The sequence below is a fragment of the Choloepus didactylus genome, chromosome 7 (genome assembly GCF_015220235.1).
Source record: "Choloepus didactylus isolate mChoDid1 chromosome 7, mChoDid1.pri, whole genome shotgun sequence".
Taxonomy (NCBI): domain Eukaryota; kingdom Metazoa; phylum Chordata; class Mammalia; order Pilosa; family Megalonychidae; genus Choloepus; species Choloepus didactylus.
Window position 1 is genome coordinate 20,423,885 of NC_051313.1, and position 26,854 is coordinate 20,450,738.

The 26,854-nt window shown below is 37.0% G+C and overlaps 1 protein-coding gene across 3 annotated transcripts in view; it reads left to right on the forward strand.

Moving 5' to 3' along the window:
* THEMIS (thymocyte selection associated) overlaps nt 1-26,854 on the forward strand; it is a 236,513-nt gene that overhangs the window by 200,930 nt on the left and 8,729 nt on the right. The window contains exon 5 of one of the 3 annotated variants that reach the window (XM_037844079.1): nt 11,794-11,954. In XM_037844079.1, coding sequence (XP_037700007.1) covers nt 11,794-11,954 — 161 coding nt within the window. Of the gene's footprint in view, nt 1-11,793; nt 12,009-26,854 lie in introns of those variants that run through there. The other 2 variants (XM_037844077.1, XM_037844078.1) reach the window with 2 other exon arrangements.

Genomic DNA, 26,854 nt, shown 5'->3' on the forward strand with positions numbered 1-26,854 from the left:
GAAGAAAGCCTGTTGACAAAAGACATAAAGAGAGTGAAAAGGCAAGCTACAGAGTGGCTTTTATCAATCAATAAGAAAAAAATAGATAACACAATAGAGAAAATTTGTAATACACTTGAATAGCTACTTCACAAAAGAAGATATTGAAATGACCAATTAAAATTCGAGTAAAGCATACCTAATCTCATTAGATATCTGGGAAATGCAAATTCAGACCACAAACAGATAATACCACACAATCATTAACAATGGTTAACAACAGCAGCAAACACCAGAAAGATTGACAATACCAGGTTTTGGCAAGGATATGGGGAAACTTAAACTTTCATACACTATTGGTAAGAGCATATTCTGGAAAACTGCTTTGCAGTTTCTACTAAAGCTGGGCTTATACATGCCTAGTGGCACAGCAATGATCTCACCTACAGAAATGTGTACATATATGCAACCAATAGCAATGTGTATTCATGTGCACAGAAAGATGTGTACATGAATATTCATAGCAGCATTACTATTTTTTTCATTCAACAACTATATATTGAGCTCCTTTTTCATGTGTGAGGCCCAATTTATTTTTTTTAAACTTTATTTATCAAAAAATTAAAGAAATTCAAACAAAACCAAAGGAATAAGAAAAACAAATATCCTAAAATAACTACATTGCTTCCAATATGCTCCTACCATACCCCAAGAAAATTAATGAACGATAGTCATTCCTGAGCATTCCCGTATCATTAAGATTATCTGCAATATCTATCTGTTCTTATTAGATTATCATTTCCCCTTGACTAGTTGCTGTCTGTATCTGTGTCCCCTATATTCTACAATATAAGAAACTTGCTTTGCGTTTTTCACATAGTTCACATTAGTGGTATCATACAATATCTCTCCTCTTGTATATAAAGAGCAGCATCATTTTTTAATAGCTAAAATTTGGAAACAATAACTCAAATGTTCCTCAATAGTGGAGTAGATCAGTAAAATATGGTAGGTTCACACAATGGAATACTATATGAAGTTACAGATAAAAAAGAAAGAACCAGACACAAAAGAGTATATGCCGTATGAGTCATTGTATATAAAGTTCTCAGACAGGAAAAAAAGGAGGCAATCTGTGACGTTAGAAGTCAGGAGAGTGGTAGCTTTGGGGAAGAGGGGTTGGAAATGACGGAGTTGAGGCATGAAGGCACTAGCTGGGGGGCTGTTAAGGTTCAATTTCCAGATCTGGATAAACTTACACAGGTGCATTTCATTTGTATCAAGTCATGGTGGTATCCTGCTATCTGAGGATTTTTCTGAAAGTATATTTGGCTTAGATTCCTAAGGCTGCCATAACAAAGAACCATGAATTGGATGGCTTAAAACAATAGAAATTTGTTGTGTCACAATAGAGATTTGTTGGAAGCTAGAAGTCCCAAATCAAGGTGTCCCCAGGGCCATGCTTCCTCTGGAGTCTGTAGGGAAGAATCTGATTCCTGCCTCTCTCCTGAATGCTGGCAGTGGCCCTCCTTGGCCTGTGGCATGACTCAGTCTCTGACTACCTCATCACGGGACCCTCAACCCTCTCTGCAATCTTCTCTGCCTATTATAGGGACACCAGTCACACTGGATTAAGGGCCCACCCTACTCCAGAATGTCTTCATTTTACATTGCCTAATTCCATCTTCCATGATCGTACTTTCTTACAAGGTCACATTCTGAGGTTCTGGGGATTATAACTTCAACATGTCTTTTTGAAGGACAGTATCCAACCCATAACAATATTATACTTCGGTAAATAAAATTATAAAGCAGAAGACCACAGCTTTTTGTTGTTTTTTTAAAGCAGAATGGACAGCTTTTACTCTTCTAATCAGCCACATTATTAGGACCAAAAAAAAAAAAAAAAAGGCAGACTAATAATACCCAAAGCTAGCCCCAAATTTGAAATTATCAAGGTATACAAATACTCTAGGTGACATGGAACCTCAGCATATTTTAAACAGTGCTATGAGATTTTAAATAAGAAAATGAAATCATCGTGATTAACAAAATATTTTAAAACTAAAACATCAAGTATGAAGACAAATATCTGTTGTTTTTCAATGCTGTTTATGCTTTATCCAGTACTTCATTATACAAAAAAATTCACAAAAATTTACGCTTTGAGTTGCTTTAATAGTGATAAAGAAAAAGGCTTCACATTATTAAGGACACTGTTTCCTCTTAAAAATGGCTAAAAACACCAATATGGCGGCAAATAAAAATCACTTCTTTTTTCTGAAAATGCTCTTAGAAGATGCTTAGAAAAAAAATGCTGGAGATTTCAATATACTAATATATGTACTAGGCTTAGAATAGTACCTGACGTGGTAAGCACAAAATGAATGCGAGCTGTTATTATTAGTCAAACAAATGACTCATTGAGGGAAATTGTCTATGAAGTTTCAGGGAGGTTCATTTTTTCTCTGACATATCTGTTTACTCTATGTGCTAGATTATGTTTCAGTAATGAAATCCATGAAGGACATTTTTTATGCATTGGGGAAGTCATTATTCTAGCACTTAATGACTTCTTTAGTGAAAGCAGTGAATGCTTTACAGATGGACTGAGCACAACTATTGATGAAGCAGCTGCATTTTCCTGCATATTTTCAAATGATCATGATGGAAGAGCAGAACCCACATACGAAATGTATTCCCACTGTCATTGCAGGTAAGTTACTGCAGCAAAGAAATTGGAGTCAGAGTTTACAAAGTTCTATGGGATGTTGTGAATATGGTTAATTTGTAGAAACAAAGGTGTTAAATATAGCGGGAGCTTTTGATACTGAGTGAGACAGAGAATGGCCCTAAGACTCTGTACCACATGAAGACATGTGATCTTATGACAAAGCACTTTTTCCAAAGTTAAGGATGAATTAGGTTTAAGATTTTTATTTTTACCAAAAGGCAAGTGTTCAAATTTGCTTCTCTGACAATTGTCGGTCAGTAGCCTTCTACCTAGCAGCAACATACACATATACACTTGAGCTGGCTTTTCAGTTAAATGGAGAACAAATAGCTGTAATAAAAGAATCATCCTATGGAAAATCTTTTGAAAATGGATTGTTTTGAAATATTTCCAATGGAATGTGATTTCACTGCTGAAAACAATGTACAACCTATAAAACCACTCATCTTGCAAGTTTTAAAAGCTTGGAAACAGAGTTTTGAACCACTTATAAAAGCCTCCAAAGAATTTCAGTGGATTTTGAAACCAATAATTAGAATATTAAGTACTTCAATATTAATTTAAAAGATTTGGTTGGTTTTTACAAACAACTGATTGATATCAAGGAAGACAGAAATTGACTAGCCGAATTTCAACAAAATCTTTGCACAACTCTTGGTAGAAACATATGCACCATGACTTAGTGAGGCCTGTTAACAATGACGTTTTTGCATTTGGATCTATGTATGTATCTTTGGTAAACATCATTTTTAGTGGTGACAACCATTAAAACCCAGTAAATAAACTGAATTATGAAGTTAACAATTGAATTGCTCTATCACACAGAGTTAAAACATGATTTTAAAAATAATGAAAGCTAGTCATTTTTTCTCAGTCCATTATTAATAAATGAAATAAAATTTTATTTATAATATTCTAATCTCAATTTCATTTATTCTTTCAGTGTTTCTACGTAGAGTTTGTCCTACAATGCACATGATAAATTAGTGGAGTAAATGTACTTAATTATATGGTGGTAGAGGGGATGTATATAATTTTTTTGTATATATACATGTATCATATTTATGTTTTATGATTCAAATTTTTATTTAGGGACATGCAATCAGAATGGTTTAGAGACCACTGATTTAGAGCTGGGAGGAAAGAGGAAAGCATGCAAAAGAGATGAGTGAATGAGGATCCAAATGCTAAAAGAATGAGGAGAATACTGTGTCACTAGAGACTAAAAAGAATTTTTTTTTTTAAAGAGATGATTAAAAGAGTGTAGTGGCAGAAAGCTAAGGAAACATGAGGTCTGCAAACAGACCATGAGACTTATGATGGATGATTAGAACATTATTCATGAAAATATTTTTAGTCAAGTGGTAAGAACAGAAACCAGATTCCAGTCAGTAAATACCCAGTTAATAAGTGAGTAATAAGAAGAGATTACTCTTACTAAAGTTTTGCAGAAAGCAAATGAGGCAACAGAGAGAGAGAGGCAGAGAATTCACAAGTGGGCAGAAAAATTATTAAGTAAGTCAAGGAGAAAATAGGAAAGAAAGGTTTATGCTCAAAAAGGAGACACTTAAATTAGAAAGAGGGCAGTATACTGTGTAACTCAGTAAGAAAGATATGAGGTCAAGCACATTTCTAAGAAATGAGGAGGAAAGCTGTGGGAATTGATTTCAGATAGTCTCAGTCTTTCATGAATCAAACTTCTTAAATTACAATGATTAAGTCACTTCCTAAGATTGAGGAATGCCAGGTTGTGATTGTGAGCTTGATAAATGAGGACAAGGTTTGAAATATTTTCTGTGGACCCCTCACAAGGAAGTGAAGCAGAGATCCTCAGATAACTGAGCCCCACCTGAGGACCCAAATGTCATCAGGTTACACGAACTTATATCAGGGATAAAAAGGAAAAGTACAAGATTTTTTTTTACCAGCAATGCTTTACCTCTGGGGAAGAGAGAAGAGAAAGTGATTTTGGGGTATTGGCAAAATGAGTAGAACAGAGACTGAGGATCCTATAACGAGAGTAAGAAAATTGTTTAACATGCTGGTTCTATGGTCCAGCCTGGGTGGCAACACAAGTGAGGCAAAAAGGAAGTGGACTGAAGACTGAGAATAAAGGGCAGTCTCAGGAACAATGAAGGTGAACTTAGAAGTGAGTGGTAGGATCCAAGATCTTGAATACGGAGAACTTCTGAGGGACAGTGTGGTCCAAGTTCTGATAGAACTTACGAGAGGGTAGAGTAAAACGTAACATTCATCAGAGATGTGAAAGTTAAGGTGTTCTGATATCACTTCGTCAGGGGGTGGTAAAAATGAGAACCCGAGTCAGAGAGGTCTTTATGGCTTCAGTGAGCACACGGATGCTGGGGGTGTGGTGGTGGTGGTGGGATCCCTGGATGATGGGAAGGAAGGATGGGTTCTATGGAAATTCAGAGGAGATGCTGGATGCTGGTGCCAGGTGATGCCTTATGAAGGGCTGGGGAATAAGGGTCTGTGATTCAGAAGAAGTTAGAAAAGAGCAGTCTTTATGGGAAAGGGTTTCAAAGAAATTTTGCCAGGCCCCAATTTAAGTGGGGAGGTGGAAAGCAGCCCTCAAGGACCATATGCTGGAGCACTTGTTCACAATAGCACGGCTTTTTAGCAGCACTTTTTGTGGCAAGAATGCCGTTTAATGTCAAAGACTGTGAATGCTTGAAGAAATATGAGCTGTCATCCCCATGTTCCAGTTCAAATAATTATACAGCAACATTTTAAATTAGAATTTTTGTTTTCCAAGACTCTGTATTTTAATACCCAGAAGATTAAAATGATTCCAAATATAATTTTTCAGATATGAATTTGGAGTAATTTTTCTAGATACAGAGCTATTATCTGGTATACTGCAGTTCCCATCTGCCATTTGTAACAAACCTTGCTCTGCTGGACACTTTTCAAATGCTATTCATACATCCACTAATTCAAAACTAACTTCACCAAAACTAATCTGACCAAAAACTGTGTCATCCAGTTTATTTCACCATAATTTCTATTTCCATAATCCAAAATATGATTAATTTCTCTGCCCTTTGGCCAAAGATTATCCTCACAGAGTCTAATGGCTATGATTTCTCAATTTAATCAGGAACCATGAAAGTTATGACCATAACCATATGAATTAATAATTTAAAAATTTACAGAAAGGCAAAATAAAGAAGAAAGATTTATTTATGCACAAAGATCTACTCCAGTGTTCAAAATAGCAACACTTTTAAGTAAGACAATCTCTGTACTTTGAGGAGGATGTACTTGCTGCAGTATCTCTAAAATAGCAAACCATTTTGCATGCTTGTCCAAAATCTGGAGTGATGGGGCTAACATCTTTGAAGGCAGCCAGGCTTATTCATCACTGTAAGAATAACAATTGATACAGATTAGCTGTTTAAGACTTCGTTTTAAAATAAAATTCATTGCCTCAAATGCCCATTTCATGTTTGGCTTAGTTCGTAGAAGATGAGAGTAGAAAGAACTAGATTGAACTGAGCTTGTTGGAAGGGTGTAAAGAGATTCTGCACAAGAAATACTGGGGATGAAAATTCTTAAACTCATTTCAATCAAGGTGTGTGATCATATATTATAATATAATATATGATTAAATAGAGGAAGACGCAATTGAAACACATGGATACTGTTAATCACATATTTAATACATAATGTGTTCTTGAAACATGTCTGAAAGTAAAGGTTTAAAATAGTCTCAGTAGTAAATGAAGGATTTCTTCCCGAGAGAAGATGATAAGATCTGTGATACATAACACATGATAAAATCTCTAGCTATAGTTCCAGCTGGCATGGTTTTTACTGGATCTCTACCTAGGCAGCTCAGCAGGTAGAAAAGTTCTTTGAAGGGTACTTCATCTGGAGTGGGGACTGTCTTCTCTTATCAAGGTCAACTGGGAAGTAGATAGAGCATCTTTCCATAGGCCCACTGCCCCTTCTCCAACCCAAGGAAAAGGGCAGGGCAGACAAAAACCCCAAATCTTTTAAACTTTTAAGGTTGCTGGGTGGGGTACTTGGAGCCTGCAGGGGAGAAAGAAATCTATCTCACCTGTCAACCACAGCTGTACCCAAGGGTGTCCAAGCGTCGAGCACCTCACATACAGGAGAGCCCCCAAATCAGCTGTCTGCTCAGAGCCTAGCCAGCACGGTCCCACTTGATGAAGAAGATGGGCATGGTTGGAGGGGAGAGGGGCGCCACTGAGGGGGAGGGTAAGTGAGGGTGGCAAGGGGTCCTACTCTGGGACAAGTGGGAGAAGTAGAAATGAGCTTCTGATGGGAGCTGAAAATAGGCCTGCCAAACCCAGGCCTGGGCCAACCCCCTGCAAACCACCTGAGGCTGGAAGGGACAGGAAAGGTGTTGAAAGATGGCATTTTCTTGGGGTTGAGTAGAACAAGCTCAAAAGCATTCTCATTCAACTGGTCTACCAAAGAAAACATTCTGGGCAGAAGAGGCAGTTTAGGAGCATGGGTGGATAATTGTATGAAACCTCAGAATATTGTCTGAAAAGCAAAAGTGTCTGTATGGATGATTAGCTGTAGACTATTTTTCACATTCGTCTTGCTTGTTTAAATATTTTCCTCAGAAAAAGTAAACATTTACCTCCATTTAATTGGTTCTTTATAATGAATGAAAGAGAACTTTATTAGTTTTTCTTACAACCACTGGGTAACATCCTAAATTATTTATGGTGACTCAGCCGTATGACAAACATAATTTAAATGTGCGTGGCAAACCTGTATATTTTTATTGGATTTTAATCTTCTTTATTTTATCTATGGTCTCTGCATTGTTGATGTTTTCTTTTTTAAGGTTGACTTTAATTTGAGGAAGAAAGTAAGTTAGTTAATGAGAAATTCTTACCAAGCATCACTTGAATTTACTTTTCTGAAGTGAGAAACTACAGGCTGTGGAAAGGAGCAGTTGTCTATATAAGCAGAGAGGAGGCTGCTTGTTTTGGTCAGTTAATAGAGACATTGATTTTTTACAAAGTGGAAAGGAAAGTACATTATCTGGGATACTTACGTTATTTAAAAAGTGAGTGATATTTAGTTCCTGGGCCAAGACAGGGCCCATGTGGTTCCCTAAGTAAAAGCAAGCACTCTAGGGGAGAAACAGCACAAGTGAATATGATCATGCATAGGGAATCTCAAAAATTTTTTGGAAAAGAATAATTTTTACCCAGCAACATGGCCTTGGGTCTAAGATGAAAGATGGATTTGAAGAAATTAAAAAAATTTTTTTTCATGGACATCTAGGTTAACTTTCTTAATTATGTTTATTAGCTCAACTTCTTTGCTTATGTGATAAATATTCAGTATCTTGTAATTAGATCATTGCTTTCAACAAGAATACTAAAAGCATTATGCAATCAACAAGCCAATAATAACATGAGAAATAATAAAAAGTCATTTTATATTAACAGACAGAATCCCAGTGACTCATTTCTAATAACAATTTAAATGGAAAATATATACATGATTTAAATTAGAAGTACAACTATGGAGTGGTCACAAGCATGCCAGCTCAAATTTATCTTATGTTCTTTGTGCTGGTTTGAATCTACTGTGTCCCCCACAAAAGCCATGTTCTTTAATGCAATCTTGTGGGGATAGACTTATTAGTCTTTCAATTAGGGTGGGACATTTGATTAGGTTGTTTCCATGGAGATGTGATTCACCCAACTGTAGGTGAGATCTTTTGATTAGATCATTTCCATGGAGGTGTGGCCCCACCCATCCAGTGATTAGTTCACTGGAGTCCTTTAAGAGAGCTTACGGAGAGAAGGAGCTCAGAGAAGCTGAGAGAGACATTTTGGAGAGAAGCTAAGATATGTAATCCAGAGTTTGCCCCCAGGAGAAGCTAAGAGCCAACACAGACCCAGATCCTTGGAGATTCAGACAGAAAGACATTTGGAGATGCTAAGCTAAGAGATGAAGCCCAGAATTTGCCACGGAGAAGCTAAGAGAGGACCTGTAGAAGCTTAGAGAGAAATGCTCCATGCCCTAGGAGAACCAAGCAGAGAGCTGAGAGAAACTAAGAGAGACAGTAGGTCAGAAACATTTTGGAGAAAGCCATTTTGAAATGCATCCCTGGAGCAAAGGACCAGCAGACACTAGCCACATGCCTTCCCAGCTAACAAAGGTGTTCCAGATGCTATCAGCCTTTCTTCTGTGAAGGTATTCTCTTATTGATGCTTTAGTTTGGACACTTTCAAGGCCTTAGAACTTTAAATTTGTAACCTAATAAATCCTCTTTATAAAAGTCAACACATTTCTGGTGTTTTGCATAATGACAGCTTCAGGAAACCAGAACATTCTTCTTTATTCTTTGCATGTATTTTAATGTTCTCATTTTCCTCTGGAGGTGGAAAATTTGAAGGCTTGAAATCTTTGAAGCAGTGACTGACAGAGGGTTTTGTTTCTTCAGTTGTTGTTAGGCCACAATATCATGCCCACAGATATGGGGTCACTGGACATACATACTCAGTTCTCAAGTTTTCACTTTCCTTAACATAACCATTCTTTGATTATGGTTATAAATTCTTTGATTTATAATTTCCACACATATGTGGTTATTTATGGATAAAACTTTGTGAGGATTTTATTATTGTGACAGAAAATAATACCTAAGAATGGTGTGAGGACCAGGGAACTGGAGGGGATGGGCTGCCTAAGTTAAATAAGGATGAGAGAGGGTGGCAGTGTCACCAGCTTAGGAGACATTTACTTTCCTTTCAGTTTAGGAGCTGGGAACAGGCACCTGCTGCAACAAGTAAAAGAAGGAGAGGTTGGAAGCACAGAGCCTCTGCAATATTGACCCATTTTGACCAAGTGGTCATTTTCTCTTCTTGGCTTTCATGATAAAGGTTTCAGTTATAATGATTTTATTTAAATTCAGCATCTCTTCTTTTAAGACTGGTTTATATTATAATACACATCCTTTGCATGAACTTCTTAAAATTTCCCCTTAATGTTATAATAATATCAACTGTATTGGTATGAAGAACATGAAGCTACATTCCTTCTTGAATCTAGCTTATTGCTTGGTACTGAGAAATAATGATTTAATACTCATCTACTAGCTTGAAATAATAACATGTTTTCTGAAGGTCCCCAATTCAAAATCAGAGGACTGTTTCAATGCGAGTTGAATCTGACTCTTTCTAAAAGCTATGTGATAACGTAGACTTGACAATAAACTTAAAAATTCCTACTGAGTGATGCACTTACATTGTTTTATGGGATGTGGATGAGTCAAATGTGACCAGTGTCATGATGTAGTTCTAATTAATATCATCATCTGAACTCTGAACTTTTTAGAGTTGTTTCTGGGAGTATCATCAGGATCCTGTCTTTTGTCATTAGAAAAGGAATTCAGGAATTACCTATATTCTCTTTCAACTCTTTGTTTTAAAAAATTAAGAAATTGTGTTTGAGCATTTTTAGTCTGAGACTGTGTCATATTTATATTTATGTTCTGATACCATACCCAGTGTCTAGGATACCAGAGTTAAACAGTTGTTCCGTGTACCAGTTACCTATTGCCACACAATGCTCATTAATATCAGGAAAATGTAATGGCATACAACCAAAAGTACATTTATTTAGCTTGTGAAGCTATGATGTTCAGTTGACCTGCATTGGGTTCAGCTGATCAAGGCTGGGCTTGCCCCAATGTCCGAGGCCCAACTGGTAGTTGCCTCACCTCAGCTGACCAAAGCAACCTGGTTCTTCTCTGTGTCCTACCTATCCTCCACAAGGATGTCTGGGAATGTTCTCATGGCATGGTGGAAGTGCAAGGTGAGTAAGAACATTTGTGTAAACATCTTTCAAGCTTTGCATCATACATGCCAATATTCAGTTGGTCCAAAGGCAGCCACATGGACAAACCAATAGCCTGAGTGAGAGGGCACTGCAAAATTACATGGCAAGTGCCTGAAATCAGAGGGATGAAGAATTGTGTTTATTGAGGCAGTCAGTCCACTGCATTGAATAAATAAATGACAAATTAATCATAGAGTGCAGTGAAAATGGGGCTATGGGTCAGGAGACAGAGCCCCGACATCCAGCACTGTTCATTTTCTTCACTTGGGAAAAGTTAATCTTTCTGAACACTAATTGCCTTATTGGCCCTTGATTCTATGAAATCAAGCTTTTAATGAATTTGGTGTTATATACAGACTATAAGAAGAACTTTAGGGGAAAGTTCTTCGTTGTCCTATCCTTTAATGGGCCAAAATGGTAGTGTGAATGGGCAAAATTGATTGGTTAATTTTGACCTTATGAATCTTTGACTATTTTGTAATTACATTCAAACTGATAAACTTCCAGTTTCAGTTTGAATGTGGAGCAATGTGCTGAAAGTTTAATTTCCTATTAAGCCTTCAGTTTTTGCTTTCATCTGATGATTCTTTTGAAGCAGACAATATGTCAGTATAACATCAAACACTGTGACATCTCTTGGATGTAGGGAGATGAATTTAAGGATCCATCGATGCTGTGCCTTAATAATTTATTGGTATGATGAATTTTTTTGTTAAAAAATTGACTAGAGGAGCTTTGTCAATTTTCCATAATGTTGATAATATACAGGTTATTTAATATCATATTATGATTTGTTTTACATAAAGAGTACCTAGAACACATAAAGGAAAACCACTCCTTATTATATATATTTTGTAATTATGTAACATATAACCAGTTGCTGCATTATTTAATTATAAGAATAAAAGCTGATTGAAAATGTTCTAAATCAAAAATATTTTATAAGCCTCACAAGATAAAAGTAATACACACAAACCATCTTTGAAGATGATTTCCTGTGCCTGGATAACTTCTTATTCTAGTCACTTAGATTGCCTCGAATATTCCACACCAAGATTACCAAAATATATTGACAAAAATATAATTTGTAACTCACTTTGACATGTAGAATGTTCTGTTTCAGACATATAGAAATAACTTGCCATATGATAAATGTTTATCCTTGTCATATCTCTGGGACTTATTTTGGACTGATAATTTACTAGTGAAATCCATCACTCTAGCTTGTGTCATTTCAGAGTCTCCATGTAAACATATCCAAGAAACTGCACTCAAATCGAGCTGGCCTGGATTCAAAGGTACCAGTTGGTTGTCAGAATGATCCAGAGAGAGAGAGGAGCAAGAGTGAGGCAAACTGCAGTTGCAGACATCAATGTGACTACAGGTCTGTTAAGACACATGATATTGCTATATGATAAATGCAGAATGTTCAGATTCTTATTACCATTTTTTTAAATATATGGTTCAGCTGATGTGACTAACCTGCACTGTAAAATCTCAATGAAATTAAAATTTAAGTGCAGCGTAGAATTAAACACTTCCAGCAATGATAGAGCTGTTCACCATTTTCTATTAATAGATTTTTCTCCACATTTATGGCTTTCATGGCTAAAGAAAGGGTCTTATTTTAAGACTGGTTGTGTTACCATGATAATAACATTTTAATATTTTCGCCAGAAGGATAAACAAGAAGGATTAACGGCTTGAGAAAAAAGGCTAAAATAATTCAAATGTTTTTAATTTAAAGACAAAGTGTCAAATAAGTCATAATACAAACTTGAATTTTTTTGGTTTAGCTTTTAGGGATGATAATCTGATGTTTTTCATCTCTACTGAGGGCAAAATAAAAGAAAATAGACTTGTGGAGGAGTTGATAGCAATCAATTAAGGTATGCAGAATAACTTCCATGTTGTGGAAATCTGGGATGAGTTAGCAAGGGAAATAAGGATTTTCTATCATGGCAATATTTTAAACACACAAAACCAGTTCCATTTCTATTACACTTTATCTTTGAAATTTTCACATTTACTTAGTAGGAAAATTGAAACTGTAATTACTCTTAAGCATACAGTCGTTCCTTTCCCTTCCTTATTTGGTTTTCTAGCTAGCTCAGTTTTTCCTCCAAGGGAATGTAAATGTCAAAATACTAGATATAAAGTCTCTAAAGGGTTTCTGCTCCAAACCCTGTCTTTACAATCTGAGTTCTTTCCTGTAGTTAGCTTACTGGCTTCTGACACTCCTATAAAAATATCCCAGAGAGCTTTTCTTATTACCTTTTCATTGACTCTCTCTGAGTGATAAAAATGAAATTCTATAAAGGGCTTCAAAAACCATGCATATTGCAATTCCTCCAAATTTCAATACTACTAATCAATTGTGACTATAAAAGAAACAACTATTCTGCAGTGAAAATTGCTGCAGTGTGTTGAGTCTCAAGCCATTATTAATTCATTAGAATCTATTTTTTTCCTTAAGGTTTTGGAGCCTAAAAATTATCAGATAACACAATTCCTGAGATCAGAGTTTTGTTTCAATCATAGGAAATATGCTATCTGATCAATCTGTGGTGTGCATCTCCCTGAGCAGAGTGTGGTGTAGTGGCAACGCCAGTTTTGTGACCTGAGTGAAGAGTGGAGAGTATGTTACAGTCTAGGGCAGCTCCTGGTTTGAACATAGTGCCTGTAAATGACAGGCTGCAGCAAAAAGAGGACCTGGAATTAAAGCAGTGGTTCTAGGCACGTGAGACTTCATAACTTCATTCTAAAATGAGATTTTTGCATAGATTAAGTTCATTTCAACATACATTTATTTAGGAATTACCTAGGATGCACTTCTTGGCAATCTTTTATTTGCATCACCATTTTCAAATACAGTATGCAGAACCTTTCTTCACTTTGAATTATAATTGTGTCACAAACCACAGATAACATGAAAAGGTAAAGTAAAGCAGAAATATAATTTTTAACCTTCATTTGTATAATATGGTATATGTTCCTTCATTAAAACAACCACCACAAAAACTGGCTCATTGTCTCCATAGTTAACATTTGCTGGACTTGGAATGGATAGTTCATCTTTGAATATTTAGTAACCACATAGGAGTTCAGGATGGGCAAATGATACTCTTCTGAGCTTTGCCCTTTTTTTAATGTTTAGATGTAAGTCAATCTTTTCCTAAATTTTCTTTTGGTGAGTGGTGGCAGTTTCAGTCTTTGTAGAGTATTGCAGACAAAAATAAGCCTTATGAAGACAGGGTTGTTGCTCTCCTAGATTAGCTCCTTCAGGTCACCCAGATCTTAGTCTTCCAGTTAGATGAGGTGGAACCATTCAAATGTGTATCTAATAATGACCTGAAAGGAAATTCTTCGTTTTGGAATTCAGTGAAGGGCTGAACGTGTTTTCTCTGTTCCATCGAAGAGTACAAACAATTGTAACTCAGAATCAGTGTTCTCAGGCTCCAGCTTCTCTTTGCTAAGAAATTGATGAGAATGCTTCACCAGATCTCATGAACGTTTGGTCTTTCTTCTGTGGGTTCTTGTTTCACTCTAGTTGCTCAGTGATATTACATCTTGATTTAGGAACATGATTACTAAGTCCACATGTTATTTTGTCCACAAATGACTAAAAGAACAGTTTCATGGAAGTAGAATGGTTAAGTAGTTATTTCATGGTTCCCGCACTCAGTAGCTATGTGCCATGTTTAATTCCCATCTCTATCTCCTCATTTGTAAAACTATGTTACTGATAGCCTTACCCCATAGGGTTATTTTAAGGATTACATTAGATAAAAATAGGTAACTTTAATATAGGGTATAATAAGTTCCAATTGAATCATAGCTATTATAATTACAGATTCTTTGTAAGTTGATTGCTAAAATTTGTTTCCTTACAATATGCTCTGCAAGGTGCTGGCTGTGGCCATCTGATGTTGGGACTCTCTCATTTTCTACATTTTTTTTTCATTGAGAACTGTATCCTTTTGGGAGTTTCACTGCTTTTGTGAATGCTATCTGACATGGAAGAGATTAGAAACACCCTTTGCTTATGACTCACTCATTCTTCAGAGTTCAAGAACACTCCAACTGTGCAGATATGGATGCCCTGACCTTCCTAAAAGATCCCTTCCCCATCTTAGCTCAGCTGCTCAGGAGGAGCCTGCAGGCTTCATTGTTTAATCCATTTAAACTTAACTTTTTGTAGAGATGGGTGTTGAGTACAAATATTTGCATGAAGCTATCTGTTGCATGTAAAGTTCCCTGGGTTGCATGTGGGAAGTTTATCAGGAAGTGCCATGAGTAGCAACAACTAAAGTAGAGTAACGGAAGCAAGTGTGAGCAGAGGGAGAAGTTAATCATGATACAGTCACAAGGACCTCAGCCATTCCACAGGGAAATCTGGACCTGGCAGTGCTCTTCAGAATTATCCTGAATCGGGGCTAGAGACCAGGTCTTTATAACCTCTGCATCAATCAATCATTGGATGCAACTGCCCCTGAGAAGGGGATGTGACTGTGGGCAAAGTGGCTTTTGTCAGTCCAGGGCAAGCCACTCAGGATTAAAGGAGTATTATTTAGTTGTGAAGGGAATCTAGTTATTTATGTAGCTCGCCCAATGATTGCTGTGATTGCTTCCGGTGCTCCATCTGGCTAAAGAGGGGGCCATTTTCTTTCTTACTCTTTCTAGGCCCCTCTAGAGACTTCAATCTTTGCTAGAGAGGACAATCTCTTAAAATATGCCTATTTGTTTTTGTGTATAGTCTCCTGATACACATTGTCTAATATAATTTTCTTCCTTTTGAAGCTTCAACTATGTTGTTCTAATTATTCCCATGTCTTTAGACTAAATCTGTGCTAACACACTTGTCCTCCTTAAATCAGACTTGACAAGTAGTGAGAAGAACACAGGATTAGAGACCAAAACACAGCTCTAGTCCCAGATCTGCCACAACCTAGATTTGTAGTCTTTCACAATCTATTTTATTTCTTTGAGCTTGACTTTCTTCACCAAGACAGGAGGTGCGTCAGGTAATCTTTATGCCCTGCTTACTCTGAAGACATGATTCTATGGCCTATTCTGATATGATAGAGCAATGCTATTGTTGACTCAAACTGGCTCGTCTCTAAGTCAGACTCACATGGAGGGGACTCACCATATTTAAGCTACTTAGGATGGGAAATTAAACAGGCAGGAGGAAACAAGGTCCATGGAAAAGTGCTTCACTGAGGCCAATATGGAAGCAACAGAACGAAGGGAAGTTATGCAAGAAAATAAAAAAGCCTTTACATTGAGCTTTAGTTTAACCTAATGTTTAATGTAAACTTTTCAGCTTTTATTTGTGTAATGGAAAATAAAACATAGGTCAGTTCTCTATCAGGACTACTTTAAGAATTAGACAAATGGGGACTCTATATTAAGGACTTGAATCAAGTGACTATTTATTGAATGATATGTTATCAAGAGGTAAGTATTTTAGATATTATGATATGTTATCAAGAGGTAAGTATTTTAGATATTATAAAACATATCATGCCTCAAAAATAATAGAGGAAAATCTTAACAATCCAATGTGACTCTAAAAAGTATACAGTTATAAGCATGGCAATTGCTATTATTCTAAAGACTAGAAAACCTGTTATTTAGAATATTGAATAGTCTCAAATTGGCAATCAAAAATCTTGTAAAATCTCTCATCCTTCTATTTGACGTCAGTGCAGATTTCACATAATATAAACGAAATAATGACACTGGTAGAATTGTCTTTGCATTTCCAGAGAACACTATCTTAGCTTAAAAATATTGACAAGCTAAAGTAAAATGTTACAAGATTGCTCTTTATTTTATAGCAACCTATTCCCCTCTTTTAAAAGGTTTACATGTTTAAGAATTTGCTGGAAGGAGAACCCACAGCCATTTCATTCTTTGAACAATTCTGAAATATCATTTCTTATTAGGCAGTTGTGTGAGCACTGACAGCTTTGCCCTACTTCTTCCCCAGAGATTAATTTATTTTCTGCAGTGTTTGCTCTTCACGGAAAATCTTACTCATCAGCTTTCACCAATGGGAGATCTCATCAGCAGAATGTTAATTATAAAGCAAAACCATATACCATATTGAAAGGGAAAAACAGTTATCTAGGCAAAGCAACCCAACATTTCTTTTTACTCCACTCTCTCAATTTGTGGCTGAACAGGAACACTAACCACTGGGGAAACTTTCTGGGAGGTGGTGGGGTGTATGGGAAGCATGCAGGCTTTGCAATCACACAGAACAAAGACTTAACTCCAACTCAAAGAATATCACTGGAAGAAGATGATGTAATTTCTTTGTGCTTTTGTTTTCTCATCTATAGAATGAGCATGAAATTGTATAATGAGACTGGCACAAAGTAGACACTAGATAAATTATTTTTACTGTAGAGCTCAATCAACCATCATTTTTTAGCACTTGCTGCATATTCACTGTTGTTGCATAATATTAATCTTATGTCTCCTGTTGGTTTATGAAGGCATCTGTTGGAGTTCCAAAGAATATATCTTTCAGTTCTTAGGAGTTAAGTCTTTTATCCTTAGACCAAGATATAGTACTGAGATGGCCAATTTGAAGTCTTGTCTTACTCTCTATTCTTTTTCTCTTCTCATCATTACCAATTGTTTTAATATGCTAAAGTTGCTGAAATGCAATACGCAAGAAATAGGCTGGCTTTTAACAGTGGGAAGCTTACAGTTCTGAGGCTGCGAAAATGTCCAAATCAAGGCATCATCAAGATAGATTATACCTTCTTCCTGAAGAGAGGCTGCAAGTGATCCTGGACTCCTCTGTTAGATGGCAAGGCACACAATGGCATCTGCTGGTCTCTCCCTTCTCTTCTGGGTTTCATTGCTTCTAGCTTCTGGTTTCAGTAGCTTCCTCTCTGTTTCCATGGCTTTCTCTCTCAGTTTCTGTGCCTTTTATCTGCCTGAATTTCATTCTCTTATAAACAACTCCAGGAAGAGGATTAAGACCCACCCTGCATGAGGCAGTTACATCTTAAGATCCTACTCACCAAAAGGTCCTCCTTACCTTGAGTCCCCACCCACAGGAATAGATTAACTTTAAGAACATACTTTCCTGGGATCCATAAAGCTTCCAGACCATCACACCAATCTTACATTTTTCATTATACTTGTTAGAAACTGATGAACTTATTACTTTTCCCAAGCAATAACTTCTTAAAAATATCCAAAAGCTATTTGATAATAGGTCTTGAAGCGTCATCTGTGCTATTTTAAAAAGATTATTTTCTCTGAAAATATTTGATTTAGTCTCAGGGACAAAGAAGGCAATAACATGGAAACCAAAGAGATATAAGGTCGAGAAGTGCTTACTAGATGAAGAAATAAAATAAATTTTATTTTTTAAACCCAGAATGATCACTGTTTCAGTAATATGATTATGATTAAGTCCCCTTTAAGTGAATTAACTCCATTCTTATTTCCACATATTATCTTATGTTTGGGTTGCAACACTTGAAAGAAAGAGCATTTGAAACACTGGGTGATAAAATTAAAAGAAATTTCATGGCACAGACCCATAACAACAGACAGCTAATGTGCTGCTGAAACCAGGAATGAGCTGTGTGAATGTCATCAAACTTAAGGTGAACAGTATCCTTTCTTTTATCAAAATACTATTTTTCTTAAGACCATTGTCAGTATTTTAACTTGAGTAAAACACAGTACCAACAGGGGGCCAGGTCTGTGTGATTACCTCTGTCTTTAATCTTTTTGGAATCATTTCAAAATCACTGACTGATCTTCTTAATGGTAAATCCACTTTTTTAAAGAATGGAGGTTGATTTTAAAGAATAAACTTTGAGCTCCTCTCCAATTCTCTAATTTTCCTCATGAATAACTTTCAATTTCATCACTTTTATTTATTTTCCTCTTCCTTCTAAACTCCTTCCTTTGTGGCAGGTGGCAAATTTTCTTAAATCAATATTCAAAACCAATTCTGGTTCTTATTTCATTCAAGAAGCCCATTTTATTCTGACCAATGAACTAAGATAAGCAAAGCAAACAGATGACAAAAACTTTTAAAATTTATTTCAGTGATTCTATAATTTCTTGTACATAAAAATAAATCACTTAAAGGAACATGTTAAAATACATATTCCTAGAGAGGACTGTGGGAAGATGGCAGAGTAGAAAGCTCCAGGATTTAGCCCTTCCACCAGAACAACTATTAAACAGGCAGGAACTATCTGAATCAAATATTTTGAAACTGTGGAGGCCAGAAGAACATTGTATAGCAGGGAAGAGCAGGAGGAAGAAGCTGGTAAACTACAGTAAAGACTAGTAAATTGCTTTCTCTGCAGTGTATTATTAGTGCACTTCCCCCATGCTGGCAGCAGGCCCTGTGGTCTCCTGCTCCTGGCTAGCTTGCTGGTGACAGAAAAGGTTGCACAAATCCTCTTCCCCAAGACTCAGGGTGGGTATGACCAATCACTAATCATGACTTTTGATTAGCAACTTCAGATCACTGGGGGCTTGGCTCTGAGGATGGTCATGTCCCAACCTGCCCTGGACAAAGGCCCAGCAGAGATTTAAAGATGCTACATTTCCCCAGAGCTATGGGGGACAAGTTCAAGAACTGCATTTGCTGGACAGGTCAAAAGAACTCAGCTTTGGGGAATCATGGAAGAAACTCCTAGTGCCCTTTCTGAACCCCTCCCCAGGGAAATTGGAGCTGCATTGTGCCAACTTCCTGGGTCTCTAACCCTGTTTTGGCTAGGAAAGACTACTTGGGAAACTCCTCTCCAAAGAGTCCTTTCACAGAATTTGCCCTCCAGGGGAAAGCAGCTTGAGCCAATGAAAGAAGTGTAAGAAACCACAGGGGCAAACTCCTGCCTGGGGCAAAGGATTGCTTGCTTTAAATATTCCAGAGAGAGGGGTCTGTCTCCTGGGAAATAGAGGAGACATTCAAACCCCCATAACAGGGCAACTCCAAAACAACTAACAAGGAAAAGACATAGGTCCAGAAAAGATGAAAGGACACTGCACTCTGTGTTTGCCTTGGGTGGACCTCCTCATAAGAGTGAAAAAGCTCAAGAAAATCTATGGCTTATCAACAGCTGGTGCAAATCAAGAAACATACATGTCAGGGAATAAATCCCAGGGTTACCACTTCAAAATATTAAAATATACAGTGTGCAATAAAGAGTACAAGACAAATGAAGAAACGGGAAATGAGGGCCATCCAAAGGAAGAAAATAACAATTCAGAAGACCTCAGTGAGGAAGACAGAATGTGGACATACTGAACAGAGACTTTTAAAAAAGTGATCTTAAAAAGGCTCAAGGAGATGAAGAAAAATTCAGAGAAAGAACTAAAGAATATCAGGGAAAAAAAATGAATGAGCCATGTGACCATCTTAGTAAAAAGATAGAAATTTTAAAAAGGAACCAAATGAAACTGCTTGAATTGAAGACCACAATGACTGAAATAAAAAATGCCCAGAAGGATTTCAAGAACAGATTGGAGCTGGCAGAAGAAAGAATCAGTGAACTTGAGGATAAGATACTTCAAATGAGTGAGGCTGAAGAGCAGAAAAAAGAAAAGAATTATTAAAAGCAAAACTAGCTTAAGAAACCTCTGAACATTATAGGAGTCACAGAAGGAGAAGAAAAAGAGAAATGGAGACAAGGAATATTCAAAGAAATAATGACAGAGAACTTCCCAAGCTTAGCAAAAGATATGAATATGCACATCCAAGAGTCCCAGATAACACAAAACAGATTAACATGATGAAAAACACTCCCTGTCATATGTTGATCACACTATCCAATGCAAAGGACAAGGAGAGAGTTCTGAAAGCTGCATGAGAAAAGCAATGTGTTACATAAAAGAGAGTCCCAATTAGACTTAGTGCCTATGAGAAACCATGGCAGCAAAAAGGCAACAGATTGAAATACTTAAAGTGCTAAAAGAAAACAACTGCCACCCAAGGATGTCATGTCTGGGAAGATTTTCTTTCAAAAATGAGGGAGAGATTAAGATATTCTCAGATAAGCAAAAGCTGAGGGTGTTCATCACCACTAGGCCTGCCCTACAAGCAATGCTAAAGGGAGTTCTTGAGACTGGACAGAAAGGACACTAGATAGTGGTTCAAAGAAGCATAAAGAAATAAATACCTGCAGTGAAGACAAATCATTTGGGTAATTACACATTTCTGTATTATTGCATTACATTGTTTGGCATGTAACTCCACTTCTTACTTCCTACAGTTGCTAAAATGCAAACGCATAAAAAGTAATGATAAATCTATAATTTTGGAATACAATATACAAAGATAAAAGTAATGAGCACATAAAAAATGGTGGGAGACAGAGGGGTATGGGGAAAGTATATGTTGATGTTATTGAAGTTAATTTGGTGTCAAAGCAAATATGATTGTTATATATTTAGGAAGTTAAATTTTAACCTCATGGTAATGTTGGGGAAAATATATGAAAAAACACAGAGATAAGGCACTCAACATTGTAGAATAACCTCAAATCAAATAAATATAAAAGTAGGCATTTATAGAAGAATTGAGAAACAAAAAAGGGTATAAGAGTTACAAAGGCTAAATGACAAAATGCAGAAGAAAGTTGTGGTGATTTGAAGCTGTATGTATCCAGGAAAACATGTTCTTAATGTTCTTAGATCTAATCAGTTCCTCTGTATGTAAACCCATTGTTAAATAGGACCTTTTGATGAGACTACTACAGTTAAGGTGTGACCCACCTCATTCAGGATAGGTCTTACTCCTATTACTGGAGTCTTTTATAAATAGAAAGAGAGAGAGAGAGAAAGAGAGAGAGAAGCAAGAAGCTGGAAACAATGAAACTCAGAAGAGAAAGGAGAGACCAGCAGATGCCACCATGTGCCTTGTCATGTAGCAGAGGAACCAAGAATCAGCATCAGCCTGTCATTGGGAAGAAAGCACGACCTTGATGATGCCTTATTTGGGCATTTTCATGACATCAAAATGTAAGCTTCCAAGCCAAACCATTTCATGGTATCTGCTTTATGAAGCCTAGGAAACTAAAACAAAAGTCCCGTATTATTGGTAATGACTTTAAATGTAAATGGATTAAGTGTTCCAGTCAAAAGGCAGAGATTGGTGGAATGGATAAAAAAACATGATGTAACTATATGCTGTCTGCAAGATACTCACCTTACATTCAAAGACACAAGTAGGTTGAAAGTGAAAGAATGGAAAAACACATACTATGCAATTAGTAATCAAAAGAGAGGTAGGGTAGATATATTAATATCAGATGAAATAGATGTTAAATCAAAAACAGTTATGAGGGATAAAGACAGTCATTATATACTGATAAGGGGGTCAATTCATCAAGAAAAGTTAACAATTATAAATATATATGCACCTGACAGCAGAGCCCCAAAATATATGAAGCAAATGCTGACAGATTTGAAGGGAGAAATGGACAGTTCTACATTAATAGCAGGAGACTTTAATATACCACGTTCAATAATGAGTAGAACATCTAATCAGAAGATCAATAAAGAAATACAAGACTGAATGATACTCTAAACCGACTAGACCTAACAGATACATATAGAAAATTTTACCCAACAACATCAGAATACACATTCTTCTAAATTGCAAAGTGGAACATTCTCCAAGATAGACCATATCTAGGATCACAAAACAAGGCTCAATACATTCAAAAATACTGAAATCCTTCAATGATTTTCTCTGATCACAACAGAATAAAGCTAAAAATCAATAACAGAGGAAGAAATGGAAAATTCACAAACATGGAAGTTAAACAATATGTTCTTCAGCAACCAATGGGTTAAAGAGGAAATCACAAGTGAAATTAGGATATGTCTTGAGTTGAATGAAAATGAAAATACAGCATACCAAAACTTATGACATGCAACAAAGGCAGTGATGAGAGGCAATTTATAGATTTAAATGCTTTTGTTAAAAAAGAAGAAAGAATTCAAATCAGAGAACAAACCTCAAAACAGGAAGAACTAGAAAAAGAAGAGCAAACTAAACCCAAAGTGAGAATAAGGAAGGAAAAAACAAAAGTAAGGGTAGAGATAAATGAAATAGAGAGAATCAAGGAAACCAAAATTTGGTTCTTTGAAAAGGTCAATAAGATGGACAAACCTTTAGCTAGAATGACAAAGAAAAAAGAGAGAGGATACAAATAATGAAAATCAGAAATTAAAAGGGGGGCATTACTACCAATCCCGCTGAAATAAAAAGGACTATAAGCAGATACTATGAGCAACTGTCTGCCTATAAATTAGACAGCCTTGATGAATAGGACAAATTGTTCGAAACACACAAGCTACCTATACTGACTCAAGAAGAAATAGCAGATCTCAGCAAACCAATTACTAGTCAAGAGATTGAACCTGTAATAAAAAACCTCCTAAAAAATAAAAGCCCAAGACCAGATGGCTTTACAGTTTTTTTTCTTTTTTTTTTTTTTTACCAAATATTCCAAAAAGACATAATTCCAATTCTGCTCAACCCTTCCAAAAAGTTGAAGAGCAGGAAACACTCCCTAACTCATTCTGTGAGGCCAATATCACCCTCACACCAAAGCTGGATAAAGATACCACAAGAAAAGAAAACTACAGACCAAGGTCTTATAAATATAGATGCAAATAAGCTCAACAAGATACTAGCAAACTGCATATTAAAAAGAATTATACACCAAGATCAAGAGGGATTTATCCCTGGTATGTAAGCATGGTTCAGCATAAGAAAATCAATTAATGTAATACACCACTTTAACAGAATGAAGGAAAAAAAACATGTGATCATCTCAGAAGCATGCAGAAAATGCATTTGACAGAATACAGCATCCTTTATTGATAAAAACAGAACACTAGGAATAGATGGAAACTTCATAAACATCATAAAGGGCATACATGGAAAGCCCACAGCTAACATCCTACATAACAGTTAGAGATAGAAAGCATTCCGTCTAAGATCAGGAACAAGACAAGGATGCCCACTGTCACCACTGTCATTCATCACTGTACTGGAAGTTCTTGCCAGAGCAGTTAGGCAAGAAAAAGAAACAAGATCATCCACATTGGAAAAGAAGAAGTAAAACTTTCCCTATTTTGCAGATGATATGAAGCTATATACAGAAAATCCTGAAAAATCTACAACACAACCTCCTAGACCTAATAAATGAATTCAGCAAAGTGGTGGGGTACAAGATCAACACATGAAAATCAGTAGTGTTTCTATGTACAAGCAGTGAACAATTGGAAGAAATCAAGAAAAAATTCCATTCACAATACAAACTGAAAGAATCAAATATTTAGGAATAAATCTAACCAAGGATGTAAAGAACTTATACATAGAAAACTACAAAACATTGCTAAAAGAAATCACAGAAGACCTAAATAAATGTAAGTACATTCTGTGTTCATGGATTGGAAGACTAAACATTATTAAGATGTCAATTCTACCCAAAGCAATTTATAGATTGAAAGCAATCCCAATCAACTTTCCAACAATCTTCTTAGCAAAAACGGAAAAGCAGTCATCAAATTTATATGTAGGAGAAACTAAGATGGCGGCTAGGTGAGACAGGGCAAAAAAACACCTCCGTGAAAAACACTACATAAAAACCAGACAGTGACCCAGAATACCGGTTACAGCGATGCACCAGCTGGACGAGATCTGCTAGTTCCACAGGGGCCGTATACTTGGTGAAACCAGGAATCTGCATTCTGAAATGAGTGAGTAAGCTGGCTGGAAGACCCAGAGCTGTGCGGCAGTCTGGGGAAGCCAGGGTTCAGCGTTTGGAGACCAACTGGCTCTTTTGAAAAAAAAAAAAGGGAAAAACCCAGGAGCAGCTGCAGCTGCGATAGTGGGAACAACGCAGTAAAACACAGTAAGAGGGGGCTGGGCCGGCCTCTCGGTGTCTGGCCTGGAAGATAGCCCACTGCAGATACCCTTGGGGCTGGGGGAATGGAGGGTAGAGCCGGAAGCAGAAAGAAACCCCGTGGCTAGCAGCTGGCTCCCCAGAGGGCTGGATAAACTCCTGCCCGGGGCCATGCCCACAGCCCAGAGCCCCACCAGTTGTCCTGGAGCTGGGAAGGAGGAACAGTGTGAGGAGGGGGGGTTGAGATCCCCTGTTTGGCCATCTTTGCATCAGGCTGAAAGAGCCCCAGCACAGCCTGGTGGCCCGGGGCTTCCCTTGAGGGACAGTGCACACTGGTGATGTAGCATGGCATTCCCTTGGCAGAGCTCCTGGAGGATAATGGCTGGGTGGGGGTCCCGCTCAGAGAACCCAGGGACACTACGCCAAGTCTGGTGGTTTATGGGACAGCGAGAGAGAGGGTCTGGGGCTGAAATGAAATGAAGGCTTAGACTCTTGCAGCAGCCTTGAATCTCCAGGAGCCTGGGGGATTTGAATATTAAAGCTTCCTCCCTGGCCACCCATACACACGCCCCACATTCAGGGTGGATGGCTCCAGTAACACACCCAAACTGAGTCCTCCAACTGAACCCCACAAGAATCATTTTCCCACACACCACGGGGACAAGGTGGAGAACTGAGTTGAGGGGTATAGCTGACTCACAGATGCCATCTGCTGGTTAGTTAGAGAAAGTGTATGCCACCAAACTGTGTTTCTGAAAAATTAGATAGGTTTTTTTTTTTTTTACAACTTGAAAGAACCCTATCAAGCAAAGTAAGTGCCAAGAGGCCAAAAACAACAGAAAATCTTAATGCATATGACAAAACCAGACGATATGGAGAATCCAACTCCAAACACACAAATCAAGATATCAGAAGAGACACAGTACCTCACACAATTAATCAAAGAACTACAATCAAGGAATGAAAACATGGCAAAGGATTTAAAGGACATCAAGAAGATCATGGCCCAGGATATAAGCAACATAAAGAAGACCCTAGAAGAGCATTAAGAAGACGTTGCAAGGCTAAATAAAAAAATAGAAGATCTTATGGAAATAAAAGAAACTGTTGGCCAAATTAAAAAGACTCTGGACATTCACAATACAAGACTAGAGGAAGTTGAACAACATCTCAGTGTCCTAGAAGTCCACAGAACAGAAAATGAAAGAACAAAAGAAAGAATGGAGAAAAAAATAAAAAAATCGAAATGGATCTCAGGGAACTGATAGATAAAATAAAACATCCAAACTCATTGGTGTCCCAGAAGGGGAAGAGAAGGGTAAAGGTCTAGAAAGAGTATTCAAAGAAATTGTTGGGGAAAACTTCCCCAACCTTCTACACAATATAAATACACAAAGCATAAATGCCCAGCGAATTCCAAATAGAATAAATCCAAATAAACCCACTCCGAGACATATTCTGATCAAACTCTCAAATACTGAAGAGAAGGAGCAAGTTCTGAAAGCAGCAAGAGAAAAGCAATTCACCTCATACAAAGGAAACAACATAAGACTATAAGACTAAGTTGTGACTACTCAGCGGCCACCACAGAGGCGAGAAGGCAGTGGCATGACATATTTAAAATTCTGAGAGAGAAAAAATTCCAACCAAGAATACTTTATCCAGCAAAACTCTCCTTCAGATTTGAGGGAGAGCTTAAATTTTTCACAGACAAACAAATGCTGAGAGACTTTGCCAATAAAAGACCTACCCTACTTCTGATTCTAAAGGGAGCCCTACCAACAGAGAAACAAAGAAAGGAGAAAGAGATATAGAGAATTTTAACAGACACATATAGTACCTTACATCCCAGATCACCAGGACACTCATTTTTCTCTAGTGATCACAGATCTTTCTCCAGAAGGGACCATAAGCTGGGACATAAAACAAGCCTCAAGAAATTGAAAAAAAAAAATTGAATATACTCAAAGCACGTTCTCCAACCACAATGAAATACAAATAGAAGTCAATAATTTTTGAACTGTAACTCCACTATTTACTTCCTACATGATCTAAAATACACAAACTCTAATGACGAATCAGTGGTTTTGAACTCAATGTAAAATATGTAATTTTAGACAACTATATAAAGGTGGGGGGATGGAGGAGTATAGGAACATAGTTTATGTGTTCTATTGAAGTGAAGGTGGTATCAAAGAAAAACAAGACTGATATGGATTTAAGAGGTTAATTTTAAGCCCCACAGTAAACACAAAGAAATTATCAGAGAATATAACCCTAGAGTTGAAAAGTAGAGTTTGGGTTAAGAGAAGTGGGGGAAGGGGCAATGGGGAGTTAAGAAATGAGTATAGGTTTGCTATTTGAGGTGAAGGGA